The following is a 22,707-nucleotide window of genomic DNA, read 5'->3' on the forward strand; positions in this document are numbered from 1 at the left end:
GTGCTCTTATCTTATCCACTTCCTCTTCAGTCACGACAGCCGGGTTCAATTCTCACGTGAGTGTAACCACCGTGTGGATATGCGTGATCTAGCAAAGCAGTTGAGGTGTCGACGTTCAACGGCGGTATGACTGCAGCGGCGAGCTGCCGGGTGTCCTGTGCCGACTGCGACAACGGAATTGATTTTGGAAGTTTATTGCATCTCGTACGTTTCCACCAGTAACGATTGATGGAATGAAATGTTGTCGGACCTCCAGCATATCCAGCGTCACAGTCGCAAGACTAAGCCAAAATGGCAGCTGTTTTCGTTGTTTGAGTGCTCGTGATCCTTGGAGCCAATCATGACTTGCCATTTTGGTCACATGCTCAAATTGGCCAAAAATAGTGTGCACGGTGAATTTCTTTTTCTGTTGTGTCTTTTGTGACTGCAGCGCTGGCAATATTGCCGACCGACAAATAAAGAGAGCCAGAAACGTGAGCTTTCTAATGATACCAAAATGGCACTGGCAGAGCGTGTAGTTATCGAGTTAAGGCTGTTTCACATGGTGTGATTGGGCTGAAACAAATTATTCTGCTGCGCACGTCACCGAACGATTTTCGTTGACAGCTTTCACATGAATTTGCAGCAGTGCAACTTTCGTCACAGCGATGCGCAAGGTTGCCCCCTCCTCACAATGTATCCATGCCTGCATCGTTAAATAAGAACAACATGGAAACTAGTCAATTATTCGAATATTCCTGTTATTATTCCGTAATAGAATGGGTACACCATTTTGAACCTTTAAAAGCGTTCAGACTTTACGACAGCGTGCGGATGCAGTGAGTGAGACGCTGCACAACACCACAAGTATGAGCATGCAACTTGTGTGGCGTTGGTGAGGTGGTTCTGTTTAGTACACTCTAGTTTTGTTGTTACTATGGAAGCCACAAATTTTTTCCTGGATGATTATTTGCATTTGCAGAAGAACAAGCTACTATTGAGTGTGTATTATAAGCAGCTGCCACAATTTGTAGTGATGAAGAGGTTCATGACGGTGGCAATCAAGTGGGTACGTTCCTTATGTTGAAGCGGTGCCGTTCTCCTGACCTGGATAGCGTGCAGCTTCTCCTTTTAAACTAATTGTGTAAGCGGAAGAAAAAAAAAAAGGTTATGAAGCTCCTAAGTCGCAGGCGATGGTGAGTAAGTCCTATTAAAGGGGTGGAGACATCAAAATTTTTGTTCATGCGTTTGTTAATTCAAACGTTGCGTCATGCTTCAGGGAGCACGATACACACAGCGGGATTCATAGATATCCGATAAATAATTTAATAATAGCATTATTATACCGAGCGATTTCGGTTTCTGTTTCTGGGCTCCGGGGGATGCTATGACGTCACAGAGGAGGAAATGCAACATGGCTTCGTCACGTGGGCCACAAAAAATAGTGACATAAAACTATGCTGCGTCATCTGCTCGCGCATATGCGTGCTCTGCCAGCAGAGGTCAACCACTGGCGATTCGAAGTGCATGTCGCGATTATTATAATTATCGCGAAGAGCGACAGCAACGGTAAGAAAATATTGCGGCTTGTGAGAGTCGGTGATTTATTCCGAAGCGCCGTAAGCTTTAGCTTTGAAGTGAACCGGAAAAGGCCTAGCGACGATATCGGTGGTGCCGAACGATCAGAGGCGGTGAAGCTGCCGTCGGTGCCAGAGTGACCACTCCTCGGTCGCTGATTGGCTGCTTCGCCGTACGGCTGCCGCACAAATGGGTCCCGGGCCCGTCCTCTCTACGGCAAGGAAATCTCGCCGTTCGCGAGCAAAACCGCCGTCGCACGGGGGCCCGCGAACGGCAAACGGCGTGCGGCGAGTTTCCGTGCCGGTAACGTAGACGGGCCCTCACATTGACAAAGGCCGAGCGAGCGAGAGACCGCTCCGAGCTGCCGAACTATGCGACTATGCGAGGAGAGAAGCAGACAACACAAACGCCGCATATCCTGGTCCCTTTTGGAGTCGGCTGGCTAGTGTTACACTCAAACGTGTCCGCACGGCAACTTGCCGCTCGCAGTTTGCCGTTCGCGGGCCGCCGTGCAGCGTTCGTGCTGTCCACTTCTCTCCTCTTGTGTCCGTGTCTGCACGCCTTACCCCTTCTTTGCATTAAGAAAGGATTTCTATATGCCTGTAGCTCGGCCATAGTGGAGGCTATGATCGGTCGCTCGGCTCAGCAGGCTCCATAATCAGCATTTCATCGCTACTCATCATACGTCACATTTTTGTGCTAGTGTGCTATGACGTCAATATTTTCGTTCCTCCTCTGTGACATAGTAACTGCCGCGCTAGCGATGGGTCTCGACTACGAGAAGGAGTTTTTAATGACTTTTTGGAGCTGAATTAAAATTATTTTGAAATGTTTGTAGCGTCCAATACCTCGTTCTGGGTGTCCTTGCATACGGAAGCAGCCTACAACATGCTTTTTATAGCCTCAAAATTTGGTGTCCCAACCCCTTTAAAACATAACTAAACCTGGCGTGCGACATTGCTCCACAGAGCTACTAACGCACAGTAAAACAGGAAAGTGCCTATTTTGATGGCGCTTTGTTTCGTCACACAGTGCCCCTCCCACACTCGCTCCGAATCAGCGACGGCACGACAAATTTGTTGGAATCCAGTCGCGGAGAGCCCACGACGTCGTGGCAGTCGCTGAGCGACGGAATTTGATATGGCGCTGACTGAAAGTCACGCCATGTGAAACAGCCTTTATGCATGACGAAAATTGGGCGTGATTTGTCCCCAATTTAAAGGGCAATGCTGGCGGATTCGCACCTTTAGATCACACTAATGGAAGAACTGTGCGGTATTTTGTAACCAAATTTCAAAGATAGGCACAGAAACGCGTCAGGAACGTGGAAAATAACACTAGAAAATTCGAATTTCGGGCCGATTTTGACTCCCAAAGACCCCGGTCCCTCTTAAGAACCTGAGTGTTGAGTAGGCATGGCAGTTCACTAGGTTGTGCGAGATGACGGGCAGTATCTCGCTGAGCTCAGAGCTGCGGTGGTTGGTACACCTTTTCGTACTGTAGAGACACCACAAAAGTACTGGAAAATCCCAGTATATAACAACACAGATGCTATAACAAATTGTCGGATAAAGCAGTGTAAATCGATGTTCTTACCATTGGCAACATGTAACAACTATATGCTTGTACAGTTGCTGACCGATAATTCATGCATGCTTGATTATTCAGACAGCTCCGTGGCACTGCCACTGGCCTCGTAGATTTAGTGTATGAGAACGACTGAAATTTCAGACACTTGCAGTGCGTCGGTGCGATAATTCTGACTTGAACTGCATGGCTGTGTGCTCATTTGGCCACCAAGTGGAGGAGAAGTAGCAATACATTTGTTTTGATACATTGCCAGCATGGTCATTGGCTACATCTACGATACCGGAACTAATGAAAATACTCCTTGATACCGAAACTAATGAAGCCTAGTTGATCTAGTTTTTGCTGATTGTGCCCGAACTAACCGAAGCAACTAAGTCGTAAAGGCTGCATTTATGATTTGTTCAAGTTCCATTCATCTCTTGTCATCCACTGTTCATAGCTGTCTGATCCCATTGAGATTGCTGGCACAGTGTTACTCTGACCACTGGTGAAACGTGAAAAGGAATAGCATAAAAGGCATAGTTAGAAAATCATGGCCGTGGACTGCCTACGCCAAAGGCATTTAAATGTATGTATGTGTGTAGCAACGCTTCGTCGAAGATACAGTTAAACCTTGATGTAATGACGTACAGTTAAGCCTTTATATAATTAAGTAGATAAAATCTGCAATTTCTTTTGTTATACTGAAATTTCGTTGTATTGAAATGCGACCTTTTATGAAATTAAGTACAGTCGCCAATCGATTTTTCATACGTGGAAAGCGGCCACAGAATTTTCCTAGTTATTGGGCAATCGAACAAAGCAAATTCGAATGAGAAAACAATTCATTTTGATGAATTTGGGAGCCAGTGATAAATGATATGGTTTCATGCCACTTTGACGAGATATTTACATCAGCGGTATGAAGTGAAGCCAGCCATGCTTTTGCGTGCACTCCGCCTCCGCGACCAATAGCTTCGCTCACACTGGGACGACGCTATCATAAAAAGGGCCGGCAGGGGTGAGCAAATTCTTCATCAGCCTCTTGCTTCAACGGGTCACCAAAACATGAGGTTGCGCAACCTTCAATACTAAGCAAGCAGGAAGACAGCTTACATTGCTTACATTATGCCACGCCGTCTCTGCGCACCCCATACTTTGCACACGCGGCAGAGGCAGATTACCTCTAAAGCAGGGTACGCAGCTGCATATGTGCTCAGCTGCACTTAGAGCCATGCGCAGCCACAGCCGAGACGTGCCAAAATTCGTGACACGCACCAGCTTACTCGCCCCACCCCTTGCGCGTGCTTGGTCGCATTACCGTGAGCTCGCTCCCCTCCCCTTCTTTCCATTTGCTCATGTGGTGAGGTGGCACTTGTGCTTGGGGCACGATAGGATTTTATCGCTCTTTGACTTTATACGGAACATGATGTGGCTTCACTTCGGCGGTCGCTCTTGTCGCACCGCGCGATTTGAGAGGTGCGTTTGCAAGCAGCCACTTGTAATTCAATCATTTGTCCATCTGTGCCTGTGGAAGCTTCCATTTATTGTCTCGGCATTCATTTACTGTGGAAGCGAAATTTCGTTATATTGAAATCACACACAAGCTCACTTTATATTGAGGTTCCAATTACAAGGTGTTCTATGGACAAGAGGTTATGAAAGCTTACATACTTAGCTATATCGAGAATTTTATGTTGAAGTTTGTTATATCGAGATTTAACTCTATTTAACTTTTTCTAACTTCTTGTTTGTCGAATACTCATGTATTTTTAACCTCAGTGATAAATCGAAAACCGATAATCCGGACATGCTCTGTAATTCAGGCAGCTTCGCGGCACCACCAATAGTCCCATAGACTTAATGTGTAAAGACCAATATTTCGGACAGCCACCAGCACTACATATCATTATCCAGACTCCGGCTGCGGGCTTAGTGTATGCCATAGAGTTTCTAAATAAATACCCTAGAGGGAAATGTGGTGCTAGTGTCTACGGTGGCTCTCCGGAGCGTTGGCTCAACCTGCATGGGAATGATGTGAAGTACAGGCTTCGGATTGACTTCAATCTTTAGACTAGCGGTGTTTGCTTGCGGCTCAGTAAACGAAGCTATACTCAAATATCACGTAAAATCAAATTTTATTTCTGCAGTATCTTATATAATGCACAACACATTACATAAACTGTCTGACTTTGAGATTGAAGCATGGTTTGCCACCAGGGCACACCAGGGTACGCATTCTTCTGCAATTCTGTTCCCGATTTAGCGCCAGAGAATAATTATTTATTTTTACAACAGCAATAACAACCGTGCATGTACTTATATAAAAATACTCATCAAGTATTTATGGAAATAAAAATGTTGTGTACGAATTTTGTGTTGTGCCTTCAGAGAAATGCTACAAGTGTCGTCTGCTACGATGCCTGCTTGCTGCGAACGTCACATTTTTCTCGCAGACGACAGGCACTTGCAAACTCTCTCGCTCTTTCGAAAGGCTGCGTTTGGCTATCTTGATTGCTGAATTTCTTCAAGTACTTTTAAGCACATCTGCTGCAGTGCTAGCTAGGACGCTTGTGGCCTCCTACGAGTATGCTTCAGTATATGTTATGTTGACGTACCGCTTCTGAAGCGGCTACCAGCAGCTGTTATGGCGTGACTTTGCACTTACCCATTTTGCGACAGCAGATTACAGCCAAGAAGCAGCAACCTTTCCTACCACAAATAAGTTTGTGTTCTCAAAGTCCTAAAGCACACATTTCAGTGAGCACGTAAATGAGCAATGTGTAATGAAGTCCTCAATAAAATTTTATTGTCAAGCCACTGGAAGTACTACTGCCTCTTTTGTATCAGTAGTGCATTCCTTTTGCTCTTCGGAAGTTTCATAAAGCACTTAACGCTACAGTGCCAACCTAACAGACTTAACAAACCAAGGTCAAAATGGTCAAAACACGTTCTTTCAATGTTTATGATGCCGTCACTTTCTTGACGAGGCTTTGACACCATACTGCGAAACAAACATTGGCCCAACCGCTCGCCCAGCACACTATCGCCACTTCGAGCAACAGAACAAAGGCATAGAGATTTGCGTCACACCGTCCCACTGCGGGTTATAGCAATTGCACTTGGAGTGAAACCAAAACTGACAAAAAGTACCTGTAGACCAGTTTGCCATTCGACAAAATACCAATCTGTAGCCTGTACTTCCCATCATTCCCATGATGGTTGAACGATCACAGCGACAGATTTCCCTCTAGTTATAGTGATATGAAACTCTATGACGTACGCCAAATCTGCTGCCATTATCTCCCCTGGCAATCTCGACGAGACATCAAATATGGCCTCGGAGATTACTGGCTAGATGGATTACAGGCTGAGGCCTTGCCTCTATCGCCACTCTACACTTGTGAGATTTAACTGCAACTGCCGATCTTGGAGGCTTTGCCTGAACTGTGAGGTTGCATCAACATAACGATCATCATATTCTTTTCCGGCATGGCCACACATGGCTAACTATCGCTGTTCTGTTTGTTGAGTTTGGCTTGCGTGCAGCGTTCTACGATGCTGTGCTTATTTGTTTAGTTTGCATTCCATACAGCGCTCTGCTGGCCCCAAGTCTTTCTCGGGAAGTTATATATAGGCCGTGTCAAGTAGCACCGACGGTGCCCTTGCAGTCTGACTCCAAATGTCTCGAGTCGCAGTCTGAATGAGCCCGACTCTGCAACTGAAGAGACTTAACTGCCGCCATCATTGATGACCTGCTGGGCTGCGGTGTGCCGATTCCTGCCACTATTAGATGTGACGGGTTTGCAGACATTGGCAGCGAAGTTTTTTCGTGTTCCAAACTAAATGATGACAGAATAATTGAGCAACTTCTCCCACTGTCAAACAGCGACTCTGACTCGGATGATGATGTGCCCTGTGCTCCGGAGCCTTCCACATGTGGATCTCACTCAAGCCTTTGCAGTCCTTGCATCGGTGCACAGCGAAACGCAAAACAGGCAGAAATACAGGTGGACCTGGTTGCACGTAAGCGGAAGTGTGTGCAGTAATGCATTGACAACGTGTTCCGTGCACAGGGGCCTTAAAACATAAATAAACTGATTTTTTTTTAATACGTTAGTTTTTTTCGGACATTCTATAGTTCAGACTTATTTATGTTTAGAACGAAATTTCACTGCGAAGGAATACCGAGACAATAAACATAAACTTTCGCAAGTGCAGATGGTCAATTGTTGAATTACATGCGGCAGGTTATGAACGCACTTCTCAAACATTGTTTCGCGCAACTGAGAGTGACTGAGAGTGAGTGACATGCAAGGTTGGTGTGCATCCCCTTTCTTAGCGTGGTCTTGGCTGTGCATGGCTGTCGGGGTGGCTGAGCGCAAGCGCAGTTCGCGCACCTTGTTTTAGAGGAAATCTGCCACTTGTGCAAAGACTGGGCAAGCTGAGATGTAGCATTGTGTGCTCTCTTCCTGTGCGTTTATTACGCTGCTGGTGCTTTTCATGATAGCGTCATCCCACTGGGGGAGACACTACCATATGCAAACGTATAGTGGAAATGAAAGCATGGTTGGCTTCTCTTCGCTCTGCCGATGTGAAGAAGGCATGAAACCTTATCTTTCGTTGTTGGCTCTCAAATTCAACAAAATGAATTTTTTCTCACTCACATTTGCTCTTTCCGACTGCCTGATAATTGAAAAAATTTTGCAGCAACTCCCGTATAGGAAAAATCTGTCGGTGACTGTACTTACTTGCATAAAAAGTATAATTAAAATTTTTTCACGTTCCCTTATAATTAAGCAAATTGCCAATCTCACTGACCATTATATTGAGATTTAACTATTCTTTTTCATGAGCATACCAACACCTGATTCTGCCTTTATTTGCTAAGAGGCCACGTGTTTATTTCTACCTCAGGTTTTCTTCGTGATCCGGCTGCACTCTGCACAGGCTGCAGTCAGTCTGCCCCAGATCCACGACCCAGACCTCCTTATGCAGTGTGACCTGATGGATGGTCGAGATGCCTTTCTGACACTTGCCCGAGAGAAGCACTACGAGTTTTCATCACTTCGGCGTGCCAAGTACTCGACCATGGCCATGCTTTACGAGCTTCACAACCAAGGCCAGGATCGATTTGTGTACACATGCAACAGTTGCAAGAGCCATGTGGAGACGCGTTACCACTGTACAGTATGTGATGACTTTGACTTGTGTGTGGCCTGCTATGACCGTGAAGGGCACCCACACAAGATGGAGAAGCTGGGCTTTGACCTCGACGATGGCACCTCGGCAGCCGACCCCAAGCAGAACAACCCGCAGGAGTCACAGCGGCTGTCCATCCAACGCTGCATCCACTCGCTGGTGCATGCGTGCCAGTGCCGGGATGCCAACTGCCGCCTGCCCAGCTGTCGGCGCATGAAGCGGGTGGTGCAGCATTCCAAGAGTTGCAAGCGCAAGACCAATGGAGGCTGCCCCATTTGCAAGCAGCTTATTGCCCTGTGTTGTTACCATGCCAAGCACTGCCAAGAGGCCAAATGTCCTGTGCCCTTCTGTCTCAATATCAAGCACAAGCTGCGCCAGCAGCAGTTGCAGCAGCGCCTCCAGCAAGCGCAGATCCTGCAGCGGCGCATTGCCAGCATGGCCACCATGCAGAACCGGGGTGCCCCTGCCCTGCCGCCAGCTACAAGTGCTGCCGTCTCCATGTCGTCGGGGCCACCTGCGCTTCCGCCGGCGAGCACACCCCCTGGCGGTGGTGGCGGCACCGGCAGCAAGCCAGCAGGGCCTCCTGTGGGAGCATTGCAGGCAGTGCAGCAGGTACAGGCAGCGGCCGCACGGCAACAGGCTCCTCACCTGGCGGGCAACCCTGGCGGCTATGGCAAGGGGGCGCCCCCCGCGCAGAAGCCTTTGGCACCTGCGGGGCCCCGCATGATGCCCTTGCGCTGGGAGGGGCCCCCCTACGGCCAGCAGGGCCTGCCCCCCATGCGACAAGCGCCACCTCCTACCATGGTGCCTCCTGGTGCCCAGATGGGGCCACCTGGTGGAGGCCAGCAGCGGCCAAGCCAAATGACGCCCGCCTTACAGCAGCTGATACAGACCCTCAAGTCGCCTGCCTCTCCTCAGCAGCAGCAGCAGGTGCTGCACATTCTCAAATCGAACCCACAGCTGATGGCTGCGTTTATCAAGCAGCGCAGTCAGCACCAGCAACAGCAGCAGTTGCAACAGCACCAACAGCAGCAGCAACAGCAACAGCAGCAGCAACAGCAGCAACAGGCACCTCCTCAACAGCTGATGATGGGAAGCCCGCAGCAACCACCTGGCATGCAGCAGCCTCCCATGCAGCAACCACCAATGCAACAGCAGTGGATACAGAAGCAGCAGCAGCTGCTCATGATGCAGCGCCAGCAGCAGTTCCAGCAGCAGCAGCAGCAACAGCAGCAGCAGCAGCAACAGCAGCAGCAGCAACAGCAGCAGCAGCAGCAGCAGCAGGTTCCACCCCAGGGGGCCTACCAGCGACCTCGGCACTTCTACCAGGGAGGGCCGCCTGGTCCAGACCAGTACCAGCAGTTTGCCCCTCCGCTCAAGCAGAGCCCCCTGAGCCCCCAGCAGCTGATGCAGCAAGTGCGGTCGCCACCCCCGGGCCAGCTGGTGCGCTCACCGCAGCCCTCGCCCAGGCCCATCCCATCACCACGGCAGCAGCCTATCCCATCTCCTCACTACCCCAGCCAAACACACTCGCCCCATCTTGGTGGGGGGCCCCTGGTGGAAGGTCCCCCCAGTGGCGCTGACCTGATGCTGCCTCAGGGTGGACTGGGGGCAGGGCCCAGCCCAAGCCCCGACCTGGCACCTCCACCGCCACCGCAACCGGGGGATGGGTCGGACATGCTGACACCCCAGGAGCAGCTGAACAAGTTTGTGGAGAACTTGTAGCCCCACCGCCGGTGCATGCAGAGAACTGGAGCTCCCTTGTACATACCACTGGGCATGACGCCCGCTGTACAGTTCAACTCCGCATCAGTTTGTGCTCCTCCTTTTTATGGATCATCGGACACATCTCGCGGCAGTGGACTCACCTAGCCATGGCTGCTGGGCACTTCATCTGTACTGTAAATTCATCTGCCTTCCTTGCTCTGTACCCATCCCCCTGTTTATTATTGTTCCTCTGCCCCCTTTCCATTTTTTTTTACCAGTGTGTGCACACCCAGTGGGCTCCAATCATGAGAGAAAAAATGGAGCTTTCTCACCAGTTAAGTTAAAGCAAGAGCTGCCTTTTCCCAAACTGTTCTCAGAGGAGCCTGTGGTCACATGCCACTTGTGTCTGGGCGGCGGCTGCGTTGTTTCACCTCCGTGTTTGTTTCAACATTTTTTACAAAAAAACAGTGGTGGTTTTGGTGCCCCCTGTGGCACAAGTTATTTATTACTTAGTTTTCAAGCATCTCGGGGATAGTGGTTGGTGCCCCTCCCCCTATCTCCCATCATGGAGCCATTTTTTTAAAGTAATGAGTGTGTTTGGGGGCTTGTATATTGTGTGGGTGATGTGGGCGCAAACAGACACTTCCCTCTGGGCACGGAGGAACATAAAGAAATCTGGAGTACATTCCAGTTTGTCCCCTCTTCACATAGTCTGTTGAAGGGGGCTGGAGAAATTCAGTGCACCAAGGGCTGTTGACCTCAGAGCAGCGAGAATGTATCATTTTCACTGCCAGCCACCGTACAGACAATTGAGATGGGACCTGTGTAGTGGGAAGGGGGTTAAATGTGCGATGGTAATAAGCAAGTGGTGCTGCATTTGGAGAGTGCTTAAATAGAAAATGCCTTTTGTAGGCAAAAAGAATTGTGTTGAAAATTGCGCCTCATCTCGAAGCATTGCCCTACCCACTCTGAACACACTCATCCCATAAACCTGGAAAAAGCAAATGTTGCCTTTTGTTGTTTGTACATTCATTCCCTAGGGTCGCCGTCTGGTTGGGCGATGTCTGCATTGTACATACTGTACACATTTCATGTCTACCGAATGGAATAAAATTAGGTACGTTAATAGAAGGCCACTTTCATAAGCCTAGAACTGTGTTCTTCGACCTTAGCGTGCACCTTAAATGCAAAGGTTTCATGCTTTGTATCGATGCACACCAAATTAAGCTACTTCCTGCACGTAACATTTGCAATGGATGTTTAATGTCTTTGTCATGCACATGTGTGGAATGCTCCAGTCTGCCATATTGGCTGCATGTGCTTATCCAAAAAAGGTAAATTGGGCCATCTCATCAGGCCCTGCAACAATCATTGTTTAGTACGGAACAAGCGGCTGATGCTGCCAACGTTTTCAATGGAGTGAGTAAAAACTATTCATTGAAGGGGTGAGGGAGGCCTAGCTACGTAGGCTGCCAGGCTGAACATCTCGACGACGTTTTCAGCTCGTGCCAGGACCAGTGTCTGGATGTTTCGTTTGGTGCTGGAAACAAGGGCCTCCCACTTTTCTTCGATGGGGAGCCATTCATTGGAGGCACCCAGAGAAATTAATGCAAGTAGGAATTGCTGTCATGAAGCTACTTGCATGTGCACTTGAAATAGATGCAGATTTGGAACTAAATTAATGTTTGCAAAATGGTGCTTTCCATCTTGCTTTTGCAATAAGCTAACAAAGCACTACCAGCACACGCATAGGAGGCCGCTAGTTTATTATATGCAGCCAAAACATACTGTATTCAGAGGCCTCTGAAGCTACACTCTAAAAAAACGTTTACACCTTTTGGAGTGTATATCTGCCACACAACAATAATCATCTGCCTTGCTTGCGTTTCCTTTCTTTAAAACACCGCGCCCGCTACTTTCCTGTCGGCAATGTTATGTCATGCTGATAACGCGCTTACCGTTCGTTGCTGGGAAGAGAGAGAGATAAAACTTTGTTATGTCCTTGATGGGGTTCAGGGGTGGCGGGGGTCGGGAGACTAACCCCCAATCCCCCCTTCCTCAGACGGCGGCCAGTCCTTGCTTTCTGGCGGCGTCTTCGGCCATCCGGACGGCCCAGAGCTGCTCCTCTGGGTCCAAGCTGAGCAGCAATGTCTCCCACTGCTCGGCCGTAGTTATGCGTGTATTAGTGTGGGAGGTGTTGGTGGGTGAGGCTTTGGGGCATTGCCAGATAATATGATCGAGGTCAGCGCGGGCCTCGCACGCTTTGCAGAGTGGAGAGTATGCATCGGGGTACATGCGGTTGTAAAGCACGGGGTTCGGAAAGGTTCGTGTCTGAAGGAGTCGCCAAGTGGTAGATTGAGACTTATTCAGTGTTTTGTGTGCTGGGGGGTAGCGTAACCGCTCCCTGCGGTAGTGAAGGAGAATTTCTCTCAACGTGACCATTCGGTCGCGCGCGTGACCGCGATGCAGAACAGAGGGCTGGTCGGGATCGGAAGACGCAGGAGAAGGATGATGCGCCCGGTGTGCGAGAGCTCGGGCGGCATCGTGGGCGGCTTCGTTTCCAGCCAGACCCGAGTGACCAGGGGCCCAGATGATCTGCACGCGGCGTTGCCTTGAGGGAGGAGTGCCAGAGAGAATCTTCTGTGCTTGGGGTGCTATCAGTCCTCTTGTGTAGTTACGAATGGCCGTTTTTGAATCGCTTATGATGCAGTGTGCATTGGTACAAGTACCGGGCTCGCAGCTTTAAAGAAAGGAAATGCGTAAAAGACAGACGATTATCGTTGCATGGCAAGATAAGACTCAAATGGTGTAAACTTTTCTTGTAGCAGTATGGACGGTAGCGTAATGTTAGCAAAGGCCACATAGTGCTTGTGCCCCAGCCAGGTGACCGGAGAAGCCGTGCCCCGAAAGGTGCATCGACACGGCGTACCGGTAGTTCCGTGCAATCGTGTAGTGACCAGCATTTTCGATTTTGGTCGCATGGATGCGGTCAGCTACCAGGTAAGTTCATGTCATATGCTCTTCCGGCGTTGGTGGTAGAAGTGTTCAGGAGACTCATAATGACACCGAAGTCGCAGTTTACATCACATTTATTTCTCGCTGTCGAATTACGCCGGGTAACTTTGTGAAGAGCTTTTCAGTACGTGTGCTGCAAGAGAAACGTTTTTGAACAGGTTAATCGCTGCTTTCAACTTTATTCGTATGTTTAGAAACAGAAGAGCAAAGTTTCTGCATTTCTTAAGCGACAGCTCGACACTGGCAAACAGTGACATATCAATTCAGAATGCTGTCTTACCTCCTGCCATCCGAGACCAGCCATCGCGAGACAGTCTTCTTTCAGTTCCAGAGCTGGTTAATAACATAAGGCGCTAGGACGACGAAATAAAAACACAACTGTATTAACTGACAAACCCAAGAAAGGCCCCTTCAGAGGAATTCGAAGTTAACGTTGTAACTTACGACAAGCAGGTCACTTACTTGCTCGTATTAGTGTAACTAGAAGACCGAACTTGAATAATGTGTTAATAGTGGCAGACCGAGCCCGCTGCTTTTCTTCGGCCGGGTCGACTCGTTCCATACGAGGCTGGGTAAGTTTCAGCATCGCTTTCAATGCCGGCTGAGCCGCTGAGCCGACAAATGAACCAACGCTACCGTTACGTCTCAACAAAAAGCGCAACACGACAGAGAAAAGGTGCTCCCGTGCTCCTGCGAGTGGATTCTTTGGTAGCGTGTCGGTGTGTCCGTTTTGTCCACAGAGTTTCTAAATAAATACCCTAGAGGGAAATGTGGCGCTAGTGTCTACGGGGGTTCTCATGAGCGTTGCCTCAACCTACATGGGAATGATGGGAAGTACAAGCTTCGGATTGACTTCGGTCTTTATGCTAGTGGCGTTTGCTTGTGGCGCAGTAAACAACGCTATACGCAAATATTATCGCGTAAAATCTAATTCTATTTTGCAGTATGTTGTATAATGTACAACACGCTACATAAACTTTGTATAACTTTGAGATGGGAGCATGGTTTACTATGGTTTGTCACCAGGACACACCAGGGTATGCATACTTGTGCGATTCTGTTCCCGATTTAACGCCAACGAATGATTATTTACTCATTTTTGCAACAGCAGAACAACCGTGCATGTACTTATATAAAAATACTCATCAAGCATTTCTGGAAATAAAAATGTTGTAATGTGACAAAGCGTTGCGCCCTTGAGCGGAATGCTACAAGTGTCGTCTGCTACGACGCCTGCTCGCTGCAAACGTGAGACTTTTCTCGCAGACGACAGGCACTTGCAAACTCTCTCGCTCTTTCGAAAGGCTGCGTCGGCTGTCACGATTGCTGAACGTCTTCAAGTACTTTTAAATACATCTGATGCAGTGCTAGTTAGCACGCTAGTGACCTCCTACGAGTATTTCGTCATCATATTTTATATTGAAGTACCGCTTCCGAAGCGTTATGGCGTGGCTTTGCACTTACCCATTTTGCGACACTAGACTACAGCCAGGAAGCAGCAACCTTTCCTACCACAAGTAAGTTTGTGTTCTCAAATTCCTAAAACACGCATTTAAATGAGCACATTAACGAGCAATGCATAATGAAGCTCTCAATAAAATTTGATTGTCAAGCCACTAGAAGTACAACTGTATATGTCTTGTATCAGTAGTGCATTCTTTGTCCTATTCTGAAGTTTCATAAAACATAAGTTTCATAAAACGCTACAGTGCCAATCTAACACACTTAACAAACCAAGACCCGAACGCTCAAAACATGTTCTTTTAACGTTTACGATGCCGTCGCTTTCACACCGCGACACAAGCATCGTCCCAGTCGCTGGCCTAGCGCGCAATCGCCACTCCGAGCAACATAACAAAGGCAGAGAGCTTTGCGTTGCACTGTCCCACTGCAAGTTATAGCAATTGCGCTTGGAGCGAAACCAAAACTGCCAAAAAAATACATGTAGACTAGTTCGCCAGTCAATAGAATGCCAATCCGAAGCCTGTACTTCCCATTATTTCCATGATGGTTGAACGATCGCAGCGCCAGATTTGCCTCTAGGTATACTAATATGAAACTCTATGGTTTTGTCCGGCAGTAGCCAATCCAGTTTCACGGGTGATGATGATATTAAGCGCATTTTTCGTTCTTTGCGTCCTCAAGCGGTAATCGGCAAAACCTGTGGGCAAACGCAAAGGCTGTGAGCGGTTGAGTGAAAGCAGTGAAAGTTCGGCCACTGGTTCAGACGTCAGTCCGTGAATTCGAGGAGTTGCTGAGCCGTTGGAATTGGTCACGAATATGAATCATGTGGAGTGTTTGAGATTCCTGTTGCTCCGGTGAAATGCTTGTTCTTGATCGGTCCGTACCAAAGCTGGTTTGGCCATTGCGAGATCAAGGACCATAGAAACGTGAAAGCGGGACGAGCTAAGTCCAGCAGGTTGGACTGTTATTTTTTGCACGAGGCTGAGGGTGCTGAAAATGGGGCTGCCAGAGGAGCTGAAAGATCGTGGATGGTGGGTCACATTTGTTTTTAACGTTGCCTTGCTGTCTTTAATGAGTGGTGCATGGTCAAGGCGCAGTTGCCCACTCTTCTATCCCTGCTGTACACCACGCAAGTTATTTCATTTCTTGTTACCGGTAGGTTCTTGAGCGCCGAAGGACTCGAAGAGTGCATAGAAAGCTTGGAGAATCCCAAGCCGGAAGACGTAATCCGGAAAGCAGTGAACGTAAGTTCTTCGCTAGATATTTGAATCATTATTTCTGCCGAACCATGCCTTACGACTACAGCGTGATCCGGGGTTTCAGTTTGATTTAGCCGATATTGGAGAAGGTGGCCTGCCAGAAGATGTCTCGAGGAACAAAGTGGATTCGGTACGTACCTCTTGGTGCAAATATTAGAAATATATGTGGAAGCATTGTTTTGTATTGATAGAGCTACCGGTGTTTGTGTTTTAGATAACAGGACCAGTGGTTGTTCAAATTCAGAAGATACGAAACGTTGCTGCGCCCAAGAGTAACCCAGAATCGGACCATTCGCCGAGGCTACTGCGACTGCATCTGTATGACGGAACTTCATACTGCAGTGCCATTCAATGGGGACGGTGGAACAACATAAGGTAAAACCATTGGTCCCACAGTTTGCTGTTGATAACCATGAAATTTGAATGAAGTAAAATCCAAGCAGCCCAAAATAGTGCCAAGTTATGCTAGTGTGACATTAATTAAACAACTTCTGACAGTGGCCTGTCATGAACTTGCTGCACGTGATTTTGTTAGGATCTTTATCCAGATTTAGGGATATATCCTGCAGTACTTTCTCTTCATGTAGTCTTTGAGGAAGAATGAATGAATAGAGTAAGCACACTCTTTTCTTTCCACCATAACTATCATTGTAGTCCTTGCGTAGGATAATGATTATGGTAATTATTGGTGCCCATGGTGTCCTTCCTGTAGTCTCTGGGGTATGGAGCCACTAGACTTCACTGCTTAGTGATTGACTGTCAGCCAGGTCACCTTAGTCTGAGCATTGTAACACGTCCAACCAATACTTATTTCCCGTACTCTGTCATCCTTGTGTCTACAATACTATTATTGCAAAGTCCTTTGTTGAATGTCTATTGTTAGAAAGAAAGTCTTAAGAAAAGAACATTTCTAGAGGCAGCTCCCACTGCTTCCTAACAGGAAAGATAAAACCAATGTTTGCTTACACGTCCTCTAAAAGAGGCAATGGCCCCAGAAGTCTATGCGCAGTACAACTCGCTTTGCTCTTCTAGTAGTAACGATTACTAAAGCATAGAATCTTGCTGTTTCTAGCTAAAATATTAATTTTGGTTGAATATTGATGTCATGACCTTTGCTGGGACTCAGGGTAGCGTAGTCCATCGTGGTCAAGCAGTTGTTGGGTTTTTGGTGTCCGAGCCGTCATTGTTTTGTTGTGGCTGGTGCTATGCCAGGGGCCAGGCGATCGAGAGCTCCGGTGCGATGTCCAAGGAATGAAAAAAAGTTTTTTTTTTACATTTTTACATTTTGAGAGGTTGCAGTACTAGTATAAGTAATAGTATGAGCATGATCAGGAGCCCACGTCCGCATTGTAGCACACCCTTACCGCACTCCAGACGTGCTTTTTATCCCATTTATTTCCCTTCTTCCCTTTTCAAGAGAATTCACTGACCAATCACAAAACACCAAATCATTCACCACCTCCTCTCTCTATTATCCCAATGTTGTCGTCTTTCAACGTCTCACCGTTGCCCAATGTGACGTAACTACGTGGCAAACTGTGAACCCGCTGTCAATATTTTTTTCCCCGGGATTCCTTAACAATGACCCTGTCATCAAATACTAGCCTCTTCTGTCAGGATTGGGAGACCAGCCTTTGTGGTTGTCAGAGGGCAATGTTGTTGTCTTGAAGTGGATTATGAAGTGTGAACAGCACCCGTGACAGATGCATCTCTGCCGGTGAACCATCCTTTGCTCCAAGGGATCACCAGGCACACCACGGGTCAGCTCTTGTCTAAGCGGGCGCTTGTTTTGCCCGTCAGTTTTGGTTACACTGATTTAGTATACTGCTTAGACGTCAATCATAACACCTACAAAATTTTCCCAGATGTTTGAGTGTGGTTGGAGAACTGAAAGTGTGTTGATCAATATCCGTACGTCAAAAGTTGTTGACCTAAACAAGCAGGAAGTGATAAGAGAGCTCTTCCTATATTTGGCTGCGCACCTTGAGCAAGTTGGTGTCGATCCAGTTTCCAGAATATGGCATGCCTTCTCTGCACCAGAAGTTTAGTTCCAAACCTCCTTGGTTTTTACACAATGCGATTGCATTTTGGCATGTCCACATGCAACCACAGACGAAAGGCTTGTTTTAATCACCATTGTGGTGCTGCCACCATATTGCTAGTTGATTTAGTTGCTAGTTAGTTTTGCTAGTCAGTTTACATTGCAACCATCGTGGCTCCTTCTTTTGGGGGCCTGGACTTTAGAAATGCCTGGAGTTAAGTAAGTTTCAGCCATTTGGCTTTAATGTATCGAGTATCTTTGGGTGGAGCCAGACATTACAAACCCTAATCGAGCACAGTGTGTGATGTGCTACAAGGCAATTGACATTGTTACAATGGGAAAATTGCCAATTAAAAGCCACCTGAAGAGCTTGAGGCATGTGAGCAATGTGACTGCTTAGCTGTAAAGAATTGCAGCTAAGCAGATCTGAATATTTTTTTAGTTTATGTGTATTACTGAAGTTTCCTTCAAGCTCCTTGACTTTGGCTTTCAGCAACCTGGAAACCTTTGATTGTCCTTGAATTTTGTGTCAGATGTTCTGTATTGCCCTTTCACTATTTTGATGCTTGTATTGATTTGAGGACTTTGATTTTACCATAAGTTCAGCCTTGATGACAATATTTTGTTTGCTATTGTTGATGAGGATGTAGCTGAATTGAGCATAATTTCATGTAATTTAATTTCACCTTAAAAGCCTGTAGGCATTACAAAAATTGAATATAATTCAAATTGTTCTCATTCTTTCTTTATGCAGCCTTTCTACACCCCCTGGCAGCAAGATCCTCCTCAAGAGTGAACCAATACCTGTTGTGAATGGTTTCCTTCTGCTGGCAGAACATAATTTTAAATTCTTGGGCGGCAATGTGGCACATCTTATAGAAAAATGGGAGCTGGCCAAGGTAAGCAGCTGATATTTGTGTGCTGGTTACACTAAAGTTTGATTAACATTGCATGTTGACATTCGCAATTTACAAGAGGTCATGCACTCAACGCATAAAAAAAGGTGTCATTTAAAACAATGTTAACAACATTTGGCGACAGCATTCCATTCACGAACTGTTCTCACAAAAAATGAATAGCAGAGTACGTCACCCTTAAAAGGAAGTTCGTAGAGCTTTAAATCATGGTCTCTTCGCTTCGAGACATAGAATGGTGGCTTCAGATATTTGAGAATAATATATACTGTGAAGAAATTTTGATCTCAAACTTTTTCTTTGAGATTTAAGGTCTGGCCACTGAAGATTGCTTTTGCTCTCTGTCGTACCAAATGACCGGTCGTAATTTCGAACGACGAAATGGACTGCCCTATTCTGAATTTTTTTCCAGTTCATCAACAAGATCCTGAGTGTATGCGTCTCAGTAGACAGACGCATATTCAAGTACCATGCGGACGAGAGTAAAATATAAATGTTCCTTTAGATGTTTGGGAAAATGGCTGAAATTTCTTCTTAACAAACCTAAGAGACTAGCAGCTTTCTTCACGATGTACTTGACGTGCGATGACCGCCTTAGGTCATCAGCAAATTAGACGCCTAGGTACTTAAAATTCTGCACTTTGCTCACAGAAACATGGTTGTTAGCATATGTATAAGACGGGTAAGAGCGCTTCCTTAGAAAGGTGATGGGCACACATTTTTTAGCATTCAAAGTCATGTCCCAATGAGCACACCACACGAATATCTTATCTAAGTCATCTTGTAGGCTTTGCACCTCAAGTGAACTATCTGTGACTCTGTAAATCACGCAGTCGTCTGCGAACATTCTGAACGAGTATGTAACCCCATCATTAATATCATTAATATATAACAAAAAAAAAAAGAAGCGGCACCAGAACAGAACCTTGGGGGATGCCGGAAGTGGCAGGACCATAGTTCGATTAGTGGCCGCCAACAACTGCACACTGCTGTCGCAAGCACAGGTACTCAGAAATCCTTAAGATCATCCTTGCATTCAAATTGTAGCTGCGTAATTTAGAAACAAGAAGATCACGTACAAAAACATCATATGCCTTCTGGAAATCTAGGAATATACTTTATCAATAGCTACTGCTGGGTCACATGTAAACTCAAGCAACTGTGTAGAACAGGACATACCTTGACGAAATCTGTGCTGTCTGGGGTAAAGTAAATTATGTTTAAAAAGATGCAACATGATGCAACTGTAGATTACATGCTCCATTGTCTTGCAAGCTTTATTTATTAGAGACACTGGCCTCAGATTTTCTACCAAATTTCTCGGCCCACTTTTATGGAGGGGCACAATGAGAGCCAATTTCCACTCTGTTGGCAGAGTCCCTCCTTGCAAACTCTTTTGAAATAAACAGCTAAAGTACGATGACAGTATATCAGAACAGTTTTTAAGAACTGTAGCAGCTAAGTCATCTGGTTTGCTTGCAACTGTCAGCTTCACATTACACAATAACTTCCGAATACCTGTTATACTAAAGATAACTTCTGGCATCGGATCAGCATCAAGTGATGGAATCTGTAAAACTCGCAATTGCAATTAATGAAATACTGACAAAAAATATGTACTGAAGCTTTCAGCCTTAAATGCATCATTATCAATCAATCTATCACCACTTTTTATCGTTGGTACCAAACAATCGTCGCACTTTGAATATATCTAAAATTTCCTCAGGGAGAGAACTGCAGAAATTCATCTGGGCGACCTCAAGAGTGAACGCTTCACCTTAGGAACGCGAGGAACCCCGCAGGGAGCAGGTCTCTCACTTTTTAACATTACCATGAGAAAATTGCCCCCCCTCCTAGATGCCATACCCCACATTAGCCATTCAATGTATGCAGACGACATAATGATCTGGACAAACTCTGGCTCAGATGGCAAAATTTCAGAGGCACTGCAAACGGCTGCAGACACAATTCAAGACTACATTAAACTCAATGGCTAACATGTTCTGCCCAGAAATCTGAGCTACTAATAATCAGAAACAACAGATAAAACATACAACCAACAGCAGGCCTCTATAATAGGGGTTCGAATGGAATCTGGCCCAGTCCCGCCTGTGCTGACCATCAGTTAAAGCAGTCAATCACAATCGTCGAATCTTTTGCAAAATCCCGCCCACGAAATCGCACTGTTCTGCTGGGCTCCGCTTCCAACGTTGCATGATCGCCGCCTCATGCAAGGTAATGACGGTGCAATCTGGGAACATAATGTCGATGCCGTTCCCACAGAAGTCCTCAAATTTGGCCTCTTTCATCAGTTAGTGCGCTCTCCATGACGGCCATCTTGTCAGGACCAGGTTCAGGCAGAGTGGTCTTTGTGGTATTTACTGCTTCCATGGAGGGGAGCAGTTGTCACCTTGAAATGAGCTCCTTTGTTTGCGTGTTTGCCTTTTTCTGCCGTAGACTGGGCGTGTACTGATGAAAGGGCTGCCTCATGGGAAGCATCCAAGGAATGCTCATTGCCGTTTTGAGACGTAGCACCGGGCTCTAAAGAAGGTCCAGAAAATGTGGGGGAAAATAATGACAACACTTTTGGTTTGCAGTACTTTCAACCATGTTTACAAAGAATGAAGGCTTGCCCTTTCTAAAAGGAAGCAATTGGCTTTTATCGCTGTCATGAATATGGAAGTCCACTGCAGTCCAAAATGATAAGCAATAAATCAGCTCTCAAAGCAGATAGCAATAAAGAAATAAATGAAAGCAATAAATAAATAAAACACTCCTCATCTTCTTTTGGAGTAGGCATGTGGGCTTCATCCTTTGGCTACATAGTTGGTAACACTGCACACCAGATGCTTCAAGTGAGTAATGACATAGTTTTTTAATGCGATGAGCATTCTTAAAATACTTCGTGCATTTTCCGGCACCTATCCATTTACCTATCTATCTATCTATGTCTGTTTTCCTGCCAACTTGTGTCACTGGATAGTAGTCCATGGTCTAGTGAGTAGAGCATTGGGCTGCTGTGCTGAGGGAACTGGGTTCGAAACTGTCAGACCAACCTGGGTCACCGGGTATGTGAGTGGGTAGTGTGAGCCGTTCATCAATGAACATCTTTGATGCCAATTTGGGTCACCGGGTGTGTGCTGCTCTTTAAGGAGAAAAGAATGGCCTTTAACATTTCTCTGGGGCTTGGTGAAATTGAACCCGCACCCTATATATTCACACAATCTTGTCTGATATATATTCACACATGTGCGACTTGTGGACTTCGCGTCGGCACCACTAGATGGCACAACATGCCTAGTGGGTAGCACGAGAGGAGCCCACTTGCATACACACATCATTCATGACGTGTTCTGGCGTTGGCTATACGGTCTGTCGCCATTGCTTCAATGCTAATTGCATTTATATCGACATTCATCATGATGTGTTCTGCCGGAATTTTTTTTTTTTTTCATATTTTGTTGGCTTCCTCTATAGCCCCAGAAAAAGAACGCGTAAAAAATATACGCACCATGGGGGCGTTGTGGCTTTGGTGTTGTGCTGCTAAGCCCGAGAATGCAGGATCAAATCCTGGCCTTGGCAGCTGCATTTCATACAGGTGAAATGTAAAATGCTTGTCTACTGCGCATTGGGTGCATGTCAGTGCACTGTGTCATGATTAATCTGGAGGCCCCCACTATGGCGTGCCTCGTAAGCATATCGTTGTTTTGGCACGTAAAATCCCAGAACTTGTACACTTTGAAATGAATATTTGAAGATTTGCATAACTGAACTTAGCTAATTAGCTGACTGACTAATCACACTTCAAAAGCTAATCTGAGTAACTATAGTCAACTACTAACAGTGTGCTGTAGGTCTCGGTTGCCGAAGATGTACCACATATTTGTTTAAAACTTGGTTCGAGTTACATGAAACCTCCAGTACATCTTCCTTGGCTCCCAGCGGTGCGTGACAAATTGATTGTTTTGAAGAAATGCTG

General features: G+C 46.5%; 2 protein-coding genes across 2 annotated transcripts in view; both read left to right on the top strand.

Annotated features, from left to right (window-relative positions):
- Window positions 1-11,171, top strand: part of nej (CREB binding protein nejire) — a 106,009-nt gene extending 94,838 nt beyond the window's left edge. The window contains exon 26 of the mRNA XM_075688325.1: window positions 8,044-11,171. Coding sequence (XP_075544440.1) covers window positions 8,044-10,053 — 2,010 coding nt within the window. The 3' untranslated portion in view covers window positions 10,054-11,171. The remainder of the gene's footprint in view (window positions 1-8,043) is intronic.
- A 3,970-nt stretch (window positions 11,172-15,141) lies between these two features.
- Window positions 15,142-22,707, top strand: part of LOC142578775 (tudor domain-containing protein 3-like) — a 154,741-nt gene continuing 147,175 nt past the window's right edge. The window contains exons 1-5 of the mRNA XM_075688339.1: window positions 15,142-15,545; window positions 15,674-15,758; window positions 15,838-15,903; window positions 15,988-16,148; window positions 18,569-18,713. Coding sequence (XP_075544454.1) covers window positions 15,511-15,545; window positions 15,674-15,758; window positions 15,838-15,903; window positions 15,988-16,148; window positions 18,569-18,713 — 492 coding nt within the window. The 5' untranslated portion in view covers window positions 15,142-15,510. The remainder of the gene's footprint in view (window positions 15,546-15,673; window positions 15,759-15,837; window positions 15,904-15,987; window positions 16,149-18,568; window positions 18,714-22,707) is intronic.

This window comes from Dermacentor variabilis, chromosome 4, assembly GCF_050947875.1.
Source record: "Dermacentor variabilis isolate Ectoservices chromosome 4, ASM5094787v1, whole genome shotgun sequence".
Classification (NCBI taxonomy): Eukaryota; Metazoa; Arthropoda; class Arachnida; order Ixodida; family Ixodidae; genus Dermacentor; species Dermacentor variabilis.